This window comes from Marmota flaviventris, chromosome 10, assembly GCF_047511675.1.
Source record: "Marmota flaviventris isolate mMarFla1 chromosome 10, mMarFla1.hap1, whole genome shotgun sequence".
In the NCBI taxonomy this organism is placed as follows: domain Eukaryota; kingdom Metazoa; phylum Chordata; class Mammalia; order Rodentia; family Sciuridae; genus Marmota; species Marmota flaviventris.
Window position 1 is genome coordinate 13,245,001 of NC_092507.1, and position 17,346 is coordinate 13,262,346.

At 59.7% G+C, this 17,346-nt stretch overlaps 1 protein-coding gene across 1 annotated transcript in view; it reads left to right on the plus strand.

The window, feature by feature from the left end:
• Igsf21 (immunoglobin superfamily member 21) overlaps positions 1-17,346 on the plus strand; it is a 179,014-nt gene that overhangs the window by 70,145 nt on the left and 91,523 nt on the right. Inside the window, exon 2 of the mRNA XM_027951960.2 lies at positions 1,311-1,423. Coding sequence (XP_027807761.1) covers positions 1,311-1,423 — 113 coding nt within the window. The remainder of the gene's footprint in view (positions 1-1,310; positions 1,424-17,346) is intronic.

Sequence of the window (17,346 nt, forward strand, 5' to 3'; positions counted from 1 at the left end):
AGGCAGGATGAGGGTCCCCGGGCCCGTCCTGTAGCCCTGAGCCTTCGGTCCCCATCTTCATTTGCCCTGTGAGTTGTGGTGGCCCGGCCGTGTCAGTGTCTGTGTCCCCTCTGCCTGCCACCTCCTTCCTGGCCAGGGTCTGCACAGAGCAGAGGAGCCGGTGAGCTGAGGGACAGTGGGAAGGAAGAGCCCCAAGGTGGACCCCGCGGGCTCTGGTCCCCGCGAGCCTGACCTTGGCCTAAGTCAGACTGCGGCGGGGAGCCCAGGCCTATCCCCCCTCTGGCCTGGGTCCTGGGGGTCCAGAGCCCTGGGCCACAAGGGTCCAGTCTGACTCCAACTTCCAAATTGATCCTCTTGAGATCGATTCTTGTTTTTTCCCTGGAGTGTTGTGACCATTAAGTTCCAGGCAGGGGTCAGGCCCCGGGCTCGATCCGCTCAGGTTGCCTGCACAATTGAAATCCCGGCCCATCTTGGCCAGCTTTCTCATTAATACGATTGGACTGGATTGATCGGCTCAGTCAATGGGGGACATGAGCCTATCAGGAGCCTGGTGCTCAGCCCGGGAACGGGGTCCCTGCTGAGCAGGGGAGTGGGTCAGAGGTCTCACCAGGCTGGACACTGTGTGGAGGCCCCAGTGTCCCCAAAGTGTGGCTACCAGGACAAGAGTCCCATCCCCGTGTGCCCAGGAGCTTGGCAGGTGTTCCCAGGGGCAGCAGGTGGGCCAGGGACATCATCTGCTATTTGCTAGGATTTGAGAGTCCTTCTAGGTGGCCACCTGTAGTCACCTTCTCCTCTGTGGGAGGGGCTGGACCTGCCCCTGCCCTCCCTCGGGAGTTGGGGTGCGCACAACAGGAACTCGGGGTGTTAATGAGGCCAGCAGTGGCCTCCAGGGCGCTCTCCCCGGGACTGTGATGAGGCACGTGCACTAGGAGGCCAGGCACAGGGGTCCTCATGTGGCTCAGGGACCCTGGCAGCAGAGGGTGGTGAGGGATGAAGGAACCCCACGTGCAAGCCGAGGAGCAGCATGGGACAGAGTTCTTTGTTTGGGGCGTCTCGTTGACACGCGCTGAGGCTGCCTGCAGGGGCCAGCCGGTCCTACCTTTGGGCATAAAATCATCCCAAGTAGATGTGCTTTTGGTTTGGGGCCCTCGGGGGCCTGGGGGTGGCCGATGGGGAGATGTGGATGAGAGGCAAGGTCCCTTGCTGTCCACAGTTGTCAAGGGCCTCTGCTCCTCCCGCTCCCTCTCCCCACGGGTGGGGTCAGCCCTGGTCCTCTCCCTACTCACCGCCTCTTCTCCTTCCCTCTGCAGGCTACCTGACTGTTAACATTGAGCCTCTGCCCCCTGTGGTGGCTGGGGATGCGGTGACCTTGAAGTGTAATTTCAAGACGGACGGTCGCATGCGCGAGATCGTATGGTACCGGGTAAGTGGTCACTGCTGACCTTGCCGTGCCGGGGCTGACCGCAGCCCTTGGAGCCCCCAGTACTCTCACAGGTGTCGCTATGTTCTCCGCTCTGCCCTGGCCTGGAGTGGTCCCGGCCCTCTGCCAGGTCCCCATCTGGTGTGACACCCTCCTCAAAGACCACTTGCCCAAACTTCTCCTGTGCTCTCGGGATCGATCTCATTCTGGCCTCCTTTGTGTCCCTAAAAGGTCCCCACTCTGAGGAAGCCCCGCTAGTACCCAATTCAAAGTTACTGATAACACGGTGGGTCCTGGTGCCAGGGCACAACTAAGGAACCATTATGGTGGGATCCCAAGTAAGAGGCTTGGGGTAATGTTCTTGGCAAGGGAGAGGGAAGGAGAAGGCTCCCTGTCCTCTTTAAAATCACATTACACAGATAATCTGCCATCTAATCCCATTACATGCAGGACCAGTCTGGTGTCTGGCACCATGGATTTAGGTCTGAGAAGGGAAGCGGTCAGAGATGAGCAGGGCTCATCAGTAACAGGAAGAAGAGCTCCTGGCCTTGGGCACCAGGGGCCTTTACAATCTTTGTGGGTCTGGGTGGGGCACCCAGGATGCTCTCCTCTGCCATGAAGGAGCTAGGGCTGGGCTCTGGAGAAGGTACAGAGGCATATGATGCTCCTCTGCATCGTGCTCAGGTGTGCACAGCGGGGGTACCACACAGAACTCCCCTTCCATCAGCTAGGACGGGGTGGGCAACATGTTTCAGTAAGACCCAGAGAGTGAATGCCTCCCTCTCTGCTGACCACGTGGTCTCTGTCGAAACCTCTCACTCTACTCTCGTGCTGTGAAAACCGCCTCAGATAGTGTGTACGTGAGTGGGCACCGCTGTGGTCCCAGGGGACATCGTGCATGGGCACCAAAACTTGAATTTTGTACGATTTTCACATGTTGCAAAATATTCCTCTTCTAACTTCTTTCTCAACTATTCTAAAGGGTCAAAGCTGTTCTTAGCTCTCAGGCCCGACAGAAACAGGGTGCAGGCTGATCTGGTTCAGGGACTGTGGTTACAAACCCCCGGTCTAAGAGCACCCTGTTGTAACATTGGCCAGCACATGGATGCAGAGGAAACCCTGGGCACCTGGCCACTCCTGGTCTCAGCTAAGAACTCTGTCCTCCCCTCCGCCTCGCTCTCGGCCCAGCCTTGCCCGGGGCCAGCCCGTCCTCGCGGTTCTTTCTTGCATTTTTCTTCTTGGGCTCGTCATTTACGGGTGAGTGCTGGGCTGTTGGCCGGGTCTCTGCTCCATCTCAGCCTCCTCGCCCGCCCTGCTCTGGGTCAGCTCCAGCGCTCTCCATCGTGTCCCCACAGGCGCAGCCCTGACACCAGGCACCCCACAGGAGCCTGGTCTTGGAGGATGAGTGGGCCCGGGAGAGCCAAGGCCTGTGTGGACGAGGGCCCTGAACTGAATCCCTAAGAGGCATGTTTACAGGCTGTGGGGACTGCTTGGCCGACACAGGCTGCGAGCATCTCATTAGCACCTGGCAGAGGCACTGGGACAGATGAACTCCAGCTCACTGCTGAGGACCCTGGAACCGTGCCCCGCCTCCGCCCTCCTAGAAGGGATGGGGAAGGGGGCGTGGAAAGAAGAAGAGTTCGAGGGGGTGAAGGTGGCAGGGGCTGCCCACTGCCCTCGGTCACCTTGAAGCAGCTGACTGCACTCTGGGTGGAAATCCAGTGTCACTGCCACACTCGGTGGCAGCTGCCAGACCAGGGACAGCGCCAGGGCCTGGCTGGGTCCCCATGTAGGAATCCAGGAGGCTGGGTGGGGGAGGGGAGGGAGGAGGAAGCAGCCCAGCTCCTGGGCTGGACGGACTTGCCTCTTCCTCTCTGCCCTGTCCCTGGTCCTGGGCCCCGTCCGGGCCTCTGAACCCCCGCCTGCGGTGGCCGTCACTGCTTGAAGAATCAGTTACAGCTCTTGCGGGTGTCGGGCCCTGCATGCCAGGCTATGGTAGGCTGCACTAATTAATTTATTTTATTTCACTTCACATCCTTTGACTGAGGGCCTCCAGAGTGGGGGTGTGCAGATGTATGCAAATTACATGCAAATCACTCGCCAGAGCCAAAAGCCTGGGCCCTTTTAATTCTGTAACTGGACGAGGTGGTGCCTCAGCTGACGGGCGACTCCCTGGGACGGGGAGCCCACGTGCCCTGCCTGTGGTGGAGAGCAGGGGGCAGAGGGCAGAAGGAGACTCCAGGAAGTGGCTCCAGGCTGCCGCCTTCTCTCTCCGGCTGCCACCCTGGCATCCCTCCCTGGTCACCTCTGTTCCCCAGGATCCAGAAGGCAGACTGGACAGGGGCTCCGGGAGCCAGGGCCCCCGCCCAGGCCACAGAGAAGCAGCAAGGAGGTCCTACCTCCAGCTGGACCCTCCTGCGGCCCCTGCTCTGGCCCAGCCTGCCCCTGGCCAGCAGAGCTGCCCTCCTGCTGCTGTTTGTTTTCTAGCCACCAGCAGCTCCCCTCCCCCGCCCCGTGAATGGGCCTCAGAGCCGGGTTTGGAAAGAAGTGAATAGATTTACACAGGCCCCGCCAGGGCTGGGCTCCAGTCCCTTCAGAAGGGAAAAGCAGGGCATTGTGAAGGGCCGCGCTGCCTGCTCAGCCCAGGGTGGACGGAACGGCCCCAAACCTGTGTGAAGGCCAAAGACGTGGTCATAGCAATAGGAGCATCCCGAACTTTCCAAAGACGGAGTGAAGGGACTGGACTCGCTGCGGGGAACTGGGAGAGCCGGTAAAGTTGTCTGACCTACAGGGGTCACCCCCTGAGTTCTCGAGACCTTTGGCTGAACCTCAGAAGGTCTTGCCTGTGGACCTCGTGGGGAGGGAAGGAGAGGGGAAGGAGCGAGGGCCTGAGTCTTGGACACCTTGCCCATGGTCTGGCCAACTGGGAAGAGGCTCCGCCAATTTGTAGACGATGCCAGAAATACAGAATAGACTCGAGAAAGGCCCACGCTCAGAGCCCCCGGGTCCGTTGTCCAGCATGGTAGCAACTGATGACATATGGCTGTTTCAATTTAAACTTGATTGAAATTAAACTAAATAAAAAATTCATTTCCTCAGTCCAATTAGCCGCATTTCGAGTGCTCACCAGCCACATGGAGTCACCATATTGGACGGAGCAGCTAGAGAACGTTTGCCTCCCACAGAACGTTCTGTGGCCCTGCAGCCTGCACTAGATACGTGGACTTTTTTTTTCTTTTTTTTCTGGTGGCCTCTGGAATACGCTGCGCTCGCCTAACAAAGGACTGTACATCAAGCCAGCTTTCCCGGAAACTCTAAAATGAATTTCAGTAAAATGATTCTATTTTTGGAACCTGCCATCCTTAGATCCAGCAGGTGGTGAGGGAGGGTGGGAAGGGGTAGGGATTACGGGTCTCAAAAGCCCATACAAAAGATGTCAAGAGAGCCATCAGGCCCTGAGATTCTGGGCCCTGTAGTGTCTAACAAGGTCATGCCCAGTTTAAGGATGCGTCACGGCACTCCTCGCCATCTCTGCGTGATTTTTCCACAGTGGCAGGGGTCTGTCTCCCAGGTATGAGTCTCACGGGCTCCTTCTTCACAGCTCATGCACACAGCTCTGGGAATATAGAGTGGCTAATAGAGCTGAGGTGCAATTCCAGACTTGGCCAGTAGGAGGCTGTCATGTAACAGTCAATCTATCTACTGTCTTCGGCCAGAAATGAATGACACATAATAATCTTGACTGATGGCTTCCTGTGCACTGGGGACTTGTTCAGTAATGCTGCTAGCACTAATTTGGGTATGAACATTATTGACCCTTTACCATAGGCAGGCACTGAAGCTTTAGGAACATCATTACGTTCATGTCCAGGTTGACCCTATAAGGTCGGTTCTACTATTAATCCTATTTTTCAAATGAAGAAACGGAATCTTCAAGGAGACGGTGTCTCAGCCCATGTTGTCTTCCTGGCCTCTCCAGAAGGTTCCAGACATGCCCTACTCCACGATTCCTCTTGTGGGTCCCAACTCAAGGGATGCTCATGTCAAGACACAGGCATTTCAAGGGCAACAGCTTTATCTTTTCCCCGCTGTTCTCTCGACACCTCCTGCAGTCAATATTTGCTAAATTAACAAATGTTGGAGCTGTAAAAATGCAAACACGTGTGCATTTTCCTAGGCCCCGCCGGGGAGCCTGCTTGGGTTCTGGGCGGGCGTGTGTGGACGCTCCATAGATGGTATCTGTCTGTTGAGGGGAAGCGTGGGTCTTGTAGACTCCAGGGGCGTTGCGGAGGTGGGAAAAGGGACATTTCGTTCTAGGAAACCCTGTCTGACCTCATTTAGTTGGGGGTCGCCTGCCCCACAGGCAGAGCCAAAGGTCTGTTTGTGTCATAGAAATCCATTAAGCAGCCACAGAGAATGACGGGAATCTAACCTTTCTCAGCCGTTTTGATCACGCTATCTTTGCTTCGTCTCCTTCCTGCACAATTTGTTCCCAAGAGCTGCTCTGAGCCCAGGTCACCAGGCCACAGGAAAGGGAACCCTGAAGGAGAGGGGAGGGGGGAGACCGCACGCGGCACCAGCGCCCCCTGCAGTCGGCTCCCGCGTCTCGCTCCTCGCAGGTGGAGCTGGGAGACCAGATGACCCCACCCGGCCAGGCGCCTTCCCTGGGGAGCTGCTGGGCGCCTCTGCAGGGAGGGTCGGTGGCCGCTGGGACCATTAGAGCTGGAAAGGCAGAGTTCGCAGGGGTCACTGGCACTCTGGGGGTTGACCCTCCCGGTGACCTAACCGTCTTGAATTTTAGAGGCCTTCTCTGAAGTGGGGCAGGAAGCCATGTGCTCCGTAGGCTGAGGGCGTGGTTCACCGTGGCACCTGGCCTAACAGTGGTCGTCATGGCCTGTCACCCTCTGGGGTGACTTCCAGGGTCCAGAGGCCAGTTGCAGAGTAGGAGGGGGGGCGTGGGCAGGACGGCAGGGCGCCTTCTGTGACCTCCCTCCGACCTGCAGTCCCAGGAGCCGATGGCAGAAGGCACTCCCGGCAGGTCCCCCGCCTCGTCCCTAGGTGGTCGTGCCGGGATCTCACTGGATCCCAGCTGAGACCCTCGAGGTCCCTGGCTCTCCGGAGGTGGGAGACGAAGCCCTAGGGACGTGGCCCTCTCTTCCTCAGCCCCTGACAGCGTTTTGTTTGAAGAAACAGCAAATGCTGATCCCGAGGGACCAGGAGGGACCAGGCCGGGCCGGCGCAAGAGGCAGGAGCTCTCCCGGGGGACCAGGAGAACTGGACCGACGCCATGGGCCCTCCGGCTCCATACGCGGCCTGTCGGCCCCGTGACCCGGCGCGTCCTTGCTGCCCCCCTGGACCCGCGTCCTGCTCTGGGGCTCCCAGGTCTCGGTGGCCCCAGGGTCGGGGAGGGGAGTGAGGAGGACAGGAGCTGGGCTGAGCAGGCCCAGCTCTCTCTCCCTGTCCCTGCCTCCCCAGGGCCAGGTTCTCTCAGGAAGGGTGCCTCGTGCCCAGTCCTAGCCCAGCTGCCACATGGAGGGAGGAGGGGGTAGCCAGGGAGGGGGCCACCAGAGGGAAACCAGAGGTTCCGTCTGAGGATCACCTGAGCGGGGGCCGTAACCAGCCCCTGGACACCTATCCACGGCCCCAGATCTGGGATGGGGCCTGCCCTCCTGTGGCTGACCTTGGAGGCAAAGTTAGAAGGACAAACAAGAAAGGCACCAGGTAACCACCAGAGCAGCAACCAGGACGAACCAGTGGGACAGAAAAGGATCAGAGGGTCCAGAAAGACCCTCGCGTCAGGCGAGATCATGGAGGCAACGGGAAACCCACCCCGCCAAGGGAGGAGGCAGAGCGTCCCGCCAGAGGACCCGCGCTGGCAGTAAGCGTCCCGTGTCCCCAGAACAGAAGGCAAAGCGAGGGTGGAGCAGGGGGGTCGAGAGGAGCTGGGGGCGAAGCTGGGGGGGCAGGGCCACTGGGGCGGGCCTTGTGCTGGGGTCCAGCTGGAGTTTCCAAGAGCAGAGGCGAGCATCGGGATGGGGCCGACTGTCAAAGGTCAGTGCCGGGTGAGGACCGGCTGCAGGAGGAGGGAGCACGGCAACGGGTCACCCTGGGGGAAGCAGGAGAGGCCACCTCGGCTTAGGTGCGCCATGGGGGAGGTAGTGGGGGCCCCGGGAAGAGCAGATTCCACTGTGGTTAAGGGGGAGCGTGTGGGAGGGGTGTGGGAAGGGCTCTGGGGTGACTCCAGCCTTGGGCCGCTGGGTGAGTGAGAGGGGAGCAGAGAGCAGGGGCAGGAGGAGGACGGGGCCAAGTCTCCTCTGTGGACTTGGGGCTGGAGCTGGGCGACCGCGGTTGAGGCCACGCGCCTAGAGTCCTGAGCAGAGGTCACGTCCAGAGACCAGTGCTTGGGAGTCGCCACCCAGGGATCTGAGTGTGTCCCCAAAGCTCACAGGGGAAGCTCAGCCAGCCTGGATCTGCGCACAGAGGCCCTTGGGGGAAACGGGGACACAGGGAGGAAAGGACGGGCTCTCCTTGGCCGCGCGTCACGGCCCTCCTGGCACGCAGGGAAGGATTTCACCAGGGAAAAATCCGCCTGCTCTTGGGGATTAAGATCAGCTTCTGACACGGCGAGGAGGCCTTTTCTCCGCCCTGGGTGGGGCTGCTCAGGGCTCCTGGCTTCCAAAGCCGCAAGAGGGGAGCCAAGAATTGGGGGAACCCCAGTAACAGGATGTCCTATTGGACCCCGCATGGACTCCAGCAGTAAGGGGCTTTCCCACTGGACGGCCGTGAGGAAGCAGATCCAAGGGGCAAAGGGTGACGGGTCTGACCTCACCAAGTGCATAGAGAGGAGCCAGCCCCTGGGACACCACGTCCTGCTGGGTGGCCTCTAGCAAACGACTTGCCCTCTCTGAGCTTCAGGATCCTCCAGGAAAATAGAAGGATGAAGCGAGATGCTGTCTCCCGGACACGCTGCCATTTTCCCACCTGCAACTGGCTTACCTCCCCCGTTCCTCCCCGCCGTTCCTGGCTGGGGGAGGAGGCCTGGGACGTGGGTCAGGGCACCCTGGACCCTCTTCATTGGGTGGGGTGCTGGCCTGGGCTGCTGGCGGGGCTCTGAGCCAGGGGAACCAGGAGCAGTTAACAGCGGTGTTGGTGCCGCGGCTCGGCTTACAGGCTGCTGTTTAAATGACTCGGGACCCACTTAACTTGCCAGAGAGGATTAGAGAACCCCGCTCCAGAGCGCCAGGGAAATAAGACTCCGCGGCTGAACGGCTCAGGCCGCCCGCCCTCCTCGGCCTCCCCCTCCCTCCTCGGCCTCCTCCTCCCTCCTCGGCCTCCCCCTCCCTCCTCGGCCTCCCCCTCCCTCTTCTGGTGACAGGCCCACGGGACCTCAGCCTCAGCCTCGTTGCAGGCAGATGCTTGCAGGCAGACGCGGCCAGGTGCCTCTCCCCCACACGCCTGCCCTTCCTGTGGCCGCCCCTCCCACCTCACACTTCACATGAGCCTCCGCCACCTTAAGGACCAAGTTCAAGGCCGTCAGCCCCACCTTCAAGGCCCCTCTGGACAGGACCTCTGTGGGCCCACTCCTCCCGCTCTGCTTCCTCCCTCGCTCCCCGAGGGCCCACCGTGGGGATCACATGGCTCGTGGGCAGGGTCTTTCCCACCTCCGTGGGGGCATATGCCAGAGCGATGCCCTTCTCTGCCCTCCCCCAAGCACATTCCCACTCTCCCTCCACGGCCGAGCCTCCCCGACTCCCCAGAGCCTTAAGCCCTCCCCCCCTCCTCCTCCCACTGCTACCCCCCGGGTGGGACCTCATAAGCCTCAGACTATTCAGAACTCCACCAAGACTCACGCTGGGGCTTGTGTTCAGTTACCCAGCGGCTGATCTTGAGCACCTACTATGTGCAGGCATTGGGAAAAGAGCACGGAATCAGAACAACGCAGCCCGATTGTCGCGGAGCCTGTAGTTGAATGGGATTGGCAGGTGCTGTGCGAAAGACCATCGAGGGAGCCTTCCAGGCTGTGGTCACTGCCTCAGAGAGAAGGACCGGTGCAGCTAGCTGACCGCTCACGACAGGAGGACTGACTGTAGTAATTAAATGACTCGCACAGCGCAGACTCCGTGCCGGGTGCTTCCGTCAGCTTTTTGGCAGCCATGACCACGAGACCCAACAAGAACAAACGTCCAGGAGGAAAGGCCGTGTGGAGCCCGTGGCTTCCGAGCCTCAGTCCATGGCTGGCCAGCCGCTTCCTTAGGGCCTGAGATGAGGCATAACATCATGGCAAAGCAGGTGGGGGAGGAAAGCGGCTGGAACGTGGCACAGGGAGCAGAGAGGGTCCCCACCAGGGACACGCCCCAGCTGGGTCAGCCCCAGCCCATCTTCCTACAGTTACCACCCAGTGAGTCCCCACAGGGGATGGACGCACCGACTGGGTCCAGGCTCTCTGAACCCGATCGCTCCACTACCAAACCCCTGCACTGTGTCAGGCATGAGCTCGGGCACCTCACGTCTACCCCATCCCATGAGCTCGGGCACCTCGCGTCTACCCCGTCCCATGAGCTCGGGCGCCTCGCGTCTACCCCGTCCCATGAGCTTGGGCGCCTCGCGTCTACCCCGTTCCTCCGGCTCAATATTCTGCTTCTGCCTTCCTCCCCAGAGTCTCCATGAAGCTGAGGACATTGCTTGGGATTAATGAGGGCTGGGCAGGGGCCTGGGTGGGGCGTTGAAGCCGCCTCGGGTCTCACAATGGGAGCTTTGTAACAGGCCTCCTGGGGACGGGGTGGCTCTGCCCCGTAGGTAGGGTCTGAGCAGATGTCAGAGAGGCCCCAGGATTCCTGGCCTGGGTGGGCGGGGGGCACCCGTGCCCTCCTGTTCTGGGGTCTGCGCTTGAGTTCGGCCCTCCAGGTGTGCATGGGGCACCCGGCCACCTGCCCGGTGAAGGCCAGGGGTGGGACTGTGGCAGAAAGTTCCGGATTCCCCTGGAGAGGGTCGACCTCATGTGCTGGGAACTAGACCCATGTGGCTGTAAGTGTCCAGGGAGGGACCCCCCTTGAGTGACCATTCAAAGGAGGTGAGGCCAGCCCCCACCTGAGAGCTGGGGGGGGGCATGGGAAGGAATTTATTAAGATCCAGAAGAGGCCTCTGCTCCCAGGGCCTGAAAGACACCTCTCTGTCCCTGTCACCTTGCTTTAAACTCATCAGTGAAGCCTCCTGGCCCTTAGGATGGGGACCACCCCCGGCATCACCGGTCAGGGCCCTGCATGATCTGGCCTCGGCCCTGCCCCCCGTCTTCTGCCCTGAAGGATGAAGCTCAGATATTCAGAGACGCCCGGGAGCCTGGGGAGAGGGCTGACGGGAACCTGAGGTCAGGCCAAGTTCAGAGCTGGCCCAGAGGGTGCTGCTAACAGTGGTCATGTCCGTCTGGGGCCCGGCTCTGGCCCAGGGCTGGGCTCTTTCCCTGAGCTCCGTGGAAGGCCACCAACCCTCCTGAGGCTGAGGGACCCCTGGGTGGCTGGCAGCCGGAGAACAGACCCATGGAAGGGCTGGACCCCTCTGGCTCGGGGCACCAGCTGACCAGCAGGACAACCCCATCTCTCCCTTGTGACTGTTGCTAATGCCACCAACACACTATAGGCCGGGGCTGTGTGAGGTCCGCCATAGTCGTCACCTCTGTGAGCCTCCATGGGGGCCATCTGGTTCCAGGACCAGTGTCCATTTCAGAGTTGGGGACACTGAGGCTCAGAGCAGTAACTAACTGTCCCAGCTGTTGGAGGCAGTGATGCAGAGGGTCACTTGTCCTGTCTGGCTTCTGGCTGCCCCCTGCCCAGGCTGGGGCCCAGGGCTGTCAGGGCCGCCCCAGTCCCCCTCGGGGACGCTCAGGCACCTTCTGCTCGGGAAGAGGGATGTCACGGTTTGGGGTCATCGGGGGTGGCTGCTTCGGGCTGCTGTCATGATCTCGCTGCCAGAGCCACCTGTCTACAGAGGCTGTCGGCCTCCAGCAAGGACACAGCACAAACAGCTTCCAGCCCAGAGGAGACATGGGCCGCACGGGGCTCCCCTGCCCTGGGACAAGCACAGAGCTGACAGGTGGCAGGGGGGGCTCCCCAGGCCCTCCCCACGGGCCCCACTAGGACCCCGGGACTCCACTAATGGTGACAGTAGCCGCATGGTGGAAAGTCTGCCCTGGAGCCTGTCTTAGGGACGAAGCTGAGTGTTCTCACGTATCGTCATCTTGCAGGGTGGGGACCCGAGTGAGCGGAGGCGCATTGTCGGGGAGCGGTTCTTGGGGAATCTGTTTTAATGGCTATAATAATTATTTTAATTGGCACATTAATTACACAAGAGCAGGTGCTTCCCACAGCGCCCAGGGTGTTGAAAGCTGTTTATTTCCTTAAGTGGTTTAAACGCTCCCCCTTAACCCTGTTTACTCCATGAGTATCAAATTGCTCGGGGCCTGTTCTGCAGGACGAGAGGGGAGGCCTGACTGTACGTGAGGCCCTGAGCGCGCGGGGTCTCAGCTCCCCCTCCCCCCTTCAGGACAGAGCCGACGCCCTACAGACCCCACAAGGGGTCTCGCTGCCCCGGCTTGAATCCTGCTGGAGAGACAGGGTCCTGGTGGCACAGAGGGCGACTCTCCCTCCCATCAGGCGCCTTGTGAAGGAGGTGGGGGAGGGGCACTGGGGACCTGAGCAGCTCCTGCCGTCTGGGGGGCCCGTAGCGGAGCCAGGACGACGGTATCCACAGGAGGTCAGTGAATCTGAAGCCCCATCGTCCAACTTAGAAAGTTCCAGACCTCTCCCCAGAGACGTCTGACAAGCAGCTCAGACTTGGCCTGGCCCCGGCAGAGCTCCGGGTGCCCCCCACCCACCCTTCCCCACCTCAGAAGACGGCATCACCCTCCACCAGAACCCTGGGCTCTACCCCTGTCCTGTGCGCTGCCCCGATCCCTCTTCCCCTTGGCGGGTTCTGAGCACCTGCACCAGTCCAGCTGCTGCTTCCCACCCCCGGTCACCACTGGGGCTGAAGCCCTGGGTGCTGCTCTGAGTAAGCCACCTCTGAGCCACACACCAGGCCCCTTCCTAAGGGCATCAAGGGAACAGATAATGCTTGCACGCCTTTTGTTTGCACAGACATCTACTGACACCCATTCTAATTTTTAAAAATTTTTTTGAACATTTTAGGTTTCTATATCATCTACAAAAAGTGGTAAGTTTTCTATTCTCTTCCAATACCTGAGAGACAACGTCTCCTAAGTCAGGAACATCCATGTCCTGGAACTAGATCTCTTGGATTCAAATCCTAGCTTTGTCATTCAGAAGCTGTGTGACTTTGGGAGAGTTGCTGTGCCTCTCTGTGCTCTAGTTTCTCCATCTCATGTAATGAACTCAGGACAGTGCCTGGCACTGGGTGGTTGACGTGGTTACACTTACGGAACTTATTATAATTTCTTGCCTTATTCCATTGTCTAAAATCTCCAGAATTCTTGTAAAAATGTTGCCCTGTCTTGTTCCTGGTTTTCATGGACATGCATTTATTAGTCTACCGTGGCATGCGATATTTGCTGCTGATTTCTGATAAAGGCTTCCATTTGGTCACAGACAGGACGGTTACTTCTACTCCAATTTCTCCTAGAATTTTTATAAAGAAAAATTAATTAAATGCTTCTTAAGAATCTATTGAAATAATCATAAGGTTTTCTTCCTTTAATTTACTAATGGAATGAATTATGTTGATGGTTTTCCTAATATTGAGCTTCCATGGGGTTTTTATAATTTCTTTAAACAAATTTCTTGTGCCCCAAATTAAAAGAACTCTCAAGTATTTATTTTTTATTATTATAAATGGAATCTCTTTCATTGGATTTTCTGTGGGTCTCTGGGCTCTAAGGACGTGAAGCAATTGATTTTTTGGTGTGGTTTTATCTTGCATCCTACAAATCAGATGAGTTCATTCTTTTCCCCCTAACGAGCGGCAGGCGGTGGCTTTCCCTGACTCTCCAGGCAGCCGTCGCCATTTCCTTCTTACCTGCGACTTTCGACATCCTGCATTTACACGTGAGCAGGTATCTACGGAGCGCCACGCTGTGCCAGGCACCCAGCTGGGCTCTGCCGCCTGCTCGGGAGGGCGAGGGGTCGGGGCACCTGGCTGGGCCGACAGCGGGGTCCTGACAAGGGGCAGCCCCTGTGGTCCCAGAGCCACTCGGGCTGACTCAAACCCATCACCACGGTCAGGCAGACTCCTGATGGACACGCATCCCCTCAAGGACTGGGAGTAGTAACCTTGATCCAGGAGGGGACCAGAGCTCACGGCACAGTGGCCGTTCTCGACAGTGACAGCGAGGACAAGTGCCCTCCCCTTGCCCTGGCCTTGGGCCATCCAGCTCTCGGTCCCCCTTCCTCCTTGAATCTTGGACCAGCTTCTCCTGAAAAGGAGCAGATGTCCCTTGACCTGGTTCCTGTCCACTGCGCCCCTGCTCCAGGCTCAGAGACGGCCCTGCAGCATGTCATCGTCCCCTGCTTCCCTGTCCCTGGGTGAGGGTCTCTGGGTACCTGGTGGCCTCTTGGTGTCCCCGCCTGCTTGCCCCTTCCTGCCTGGGGACTCGCTCTTGGCTCTTCAGCAATCGCTCGCCTCCGCGTGCCCCGCGGCCCCCGCCCCCCTGCTCAGCATCTGATGCCCCAGGAGCCCGCAGTGACATCTTCCTTCCCCTGATGACAGTCAACCTAATTATCCTTGCGGAGCTCAGGACTCCAGCCCCCGGCCTGGATTCCCACACTTGTCCCCTGTGTTCTCGCCCCTCGGGCTTCCGCTGCCCCCTGCAAAGACGGCAGCTGGCGTTGGGCTGCGCAGTCCCTGGAGTCACGCTCTGTACACAGCGTTCAACGGAGAAACAAGAGCCACTTGCTCCGTCTGTCCTGTGATCACCAGGCCCCAAGCTCGGGACACCTTTTACTAATTCACGCCAACAGCTGTGCGGGCTCGGGCAGCCTGTCTAGCACGCCCTCGAGGCACCCAAGGGCTGCCCGGGAGCCGCCCTCGGCCCGGCACTCCACCCCAGTCTCTGGGCAGGTTGTGGGACATCCTCCCCGTCTGTTGGAGGCTGCTTCGGACACAGGCAGGAGAGAAGGAGCCCTTGTGGGTTATTTGCACCATTCGGGGGGCCGAGTAAGAGCCCCGGGTCACCTGAACAGAGCTGATAGCAACCCCGTGTCCACAGGTGGGACCCGCACCCAGGACCTTCTGATGCCAGAGCCCCCCTCGAGCCGTTTCCTATTCCCCGAGACAGGGACAGCTGGGGAGGTGACTCTTCCCCTCACAGGCGCCACTGGCCCTGATGACCCCAGGATGGGGCCAGCTTGGTCAGGCTGCCAGAAGCAAGCTTGGTGCTCGGCTGGGCGGGGGGTGGGACAGCGGTAGGTCCCCTTCCTCCTCTGGGCCGTCAAACCCCCTGGGGCCCACACCACAGTGCTCCCGGCCACCGTCCCTCGTTGTCATCCTGGGTGGTGACATTATCCTTGGAGTGAGTCCAGACCCGTCACCTAGTGGGGCACCCAGAGATGGGCGCATCGGGGGACTCGTGGGCTCCAGAGGCTCCAGGCGGGAGCCACGGGCCAGCAAGCAGCGTGGGGCCGTGTGGCAGGTCACCGGCTCCCGGAAACCTCCCTCCCTCACCTGGAAAATGAGGGGGTAGAGCTCCCCCGTGGGGCGATGGGGGAAACGAATGAACTCAAGGGGCCGCGGGGGCGGGGCCTCGGGGCGGGGCCTCGGGGGCAAAGGCAGTGACACAGAAGCTGATGCCCTTGAGCCCTGAGCCCGGGCCAAGCCCTCTGGGCACGTGGTGTGTCCCGGTTCACTGATCCTTCTTCCAAGCCTATGGGTGGGTGCGTCATTGTCCCCATAAGTGAGGAGACCAAGGCATGGGGGACAGTAACTGCCTGTCACACAGCTGTGAAGTAAAGAGGTGGGACTCAAACTGGCGGCTTGACTTCAGCGTCAACACTGTCCTTAGGAGGGACAGTCATTTGGATCTCCCCAGGGGGCTCTTCCTGGTCCCCTGCAGGTACCAAAGCCCACGATGCTCCAGCCCTATGTAAAACCCTGTGGCATCTAAGGGACCGACACACGGCCTCCCGCAGGCTCTACGCCATCTCTGGATACTCACCCTCCTGAAGTGACGTCCGTGCCATGGGGGTGGCAGTCACCCTGAGTGGCGTAGGGAGTGGTGACAAGGAGCGTGGTGGACCTGTCTAGGCAGACGTGCCACATGTCCCGGGAGGAGCCCTGGTGAGAACAGGGAGACCCAGGCTGTACTCAGTGTCCCTGTCCCCTCCCTCAAACACAGCACAATCGATCTCAAGCCGGGCGGGTGCAGGTCAGAGCCACCCCAGGCCCAGCTGCTGACCCCTGACCCTGAGAGTGTCCCCACCCTTGCTTCCTGTTGCTGTGGAGGGACGGGGACGTCCTCTGACCTTCTGGGAGGTGGTCTACGGTCCTCCTTATCCAGAGAGCGAGCGTGGGCTCGGAGGAGGCGGGGAGACCCCAGCTGCCCCCCTCTGCCCACCCCGGCCTGCGCCCCTCCCCCCTCCTTCCTGGGTTTGTTCACCTCAGATGGATGGAGGCCCTGGGGGGTCCTCCCTGTTCTGTCCCCAGCCGTCACCTGCATTGCTTTGTAAATGCCCCTGTGGGTGTCACAGGAGGTGGGGTCTGTCTTCTGCCTTGGTTTGAGTGACCCTTCAGGAGAAATGTCCCTGTCTCCCCACCAGACAGGGAACCTCTGCAGGGGACAGCCTGATTGGGAGACCCTGCTAAGATGGGGCTTCTGTCCTCTGTGCTGTCTGAGGCCCTGTCGACGCCTTCAAAGCCCCGGAGAAAAGGTGGCCCTGTAGCCGGACATGGCGGCGTTGGCCTCTGAGCTCTGCCTCTTACTTCCTGGCCTTAACCTCTCTAGGGTCTGTTTCCTCTGTGGGGATGGAGGCTCCAGCCTCCCTGGGCAGTAGCAGTTGATGTCCCGTCCAGAGGCGCTTACAGAGCCCAGGATCCAGGCACCGAATGTCACAGGGAACAAGACAGGCAAGGCCCCTGCTCTGGGGGAGGGAGCAGACCATTAGTGAACTGATCAGCAAGAAAATACCAGACAGGGGTGAGCGCGGTCTGGTGAGCTAGTGTGGCGAGGCCTTCTGAGACTGGCTGGCCAGGAAACAGGCTTCTTGGAAAGTGACACTGAAGCTGAGCTCTGTACCATCTGAAGGGAGCCCTGCTGAGACCTGGGGGAGGGGCGTGCCCGGTGGGGGGGGGGGGCATCTACCCAGCAGGCGAGCTCCGTCACTGACCAGAGATGAGGCCATGTGCTGGCAGCAGAGAGCAAAGGGGGGGAGATTTAGATCAGAGAGGAGACAGGGCTTTCCCACGGGAGCCTTGGACGTCTAGATGTCTTTGTTAGCCTGGAGGAGCGTGTTGGGGAGTGTTAAGACTCTAAAGAGAATTCTCTCTTGTGCAGAGCCCAGACTCCCAGGGAGTACATGAGTCAGGATAGCTGACGTGATGCTGCATTAACAAAAGGGCCTCCAAATCTCAGTGGCTTGGGGCAGCAGAGATGTCTTTCTTGTTGCACAGCAAGTTAGATGTGAGTCCGGTGACACGTCAGGGCAACTTCAATCCAGGAGGTGACTCCGGGATCCAGGCACATTTCATCTGGTGGCTGTACCCGCTCAAATATACGGCAACCACTGAAAGGAGGCACAGGAGCAAGAGAGCCCTGGGGATTGGCCGCTCTGGGTGATCTCAGGTTCCTTCTGCTCATGTTCCTTTGGCCAGGCCTGGCTGCTGGCTGCGACTGCACGACAGACTAGGAAATGTGGTGTCCCTGGATGCCCAGAAAGATAAGGAATGGGATTTGGTGGCCACACAGCACTGTCTCTGATGAGGACAGG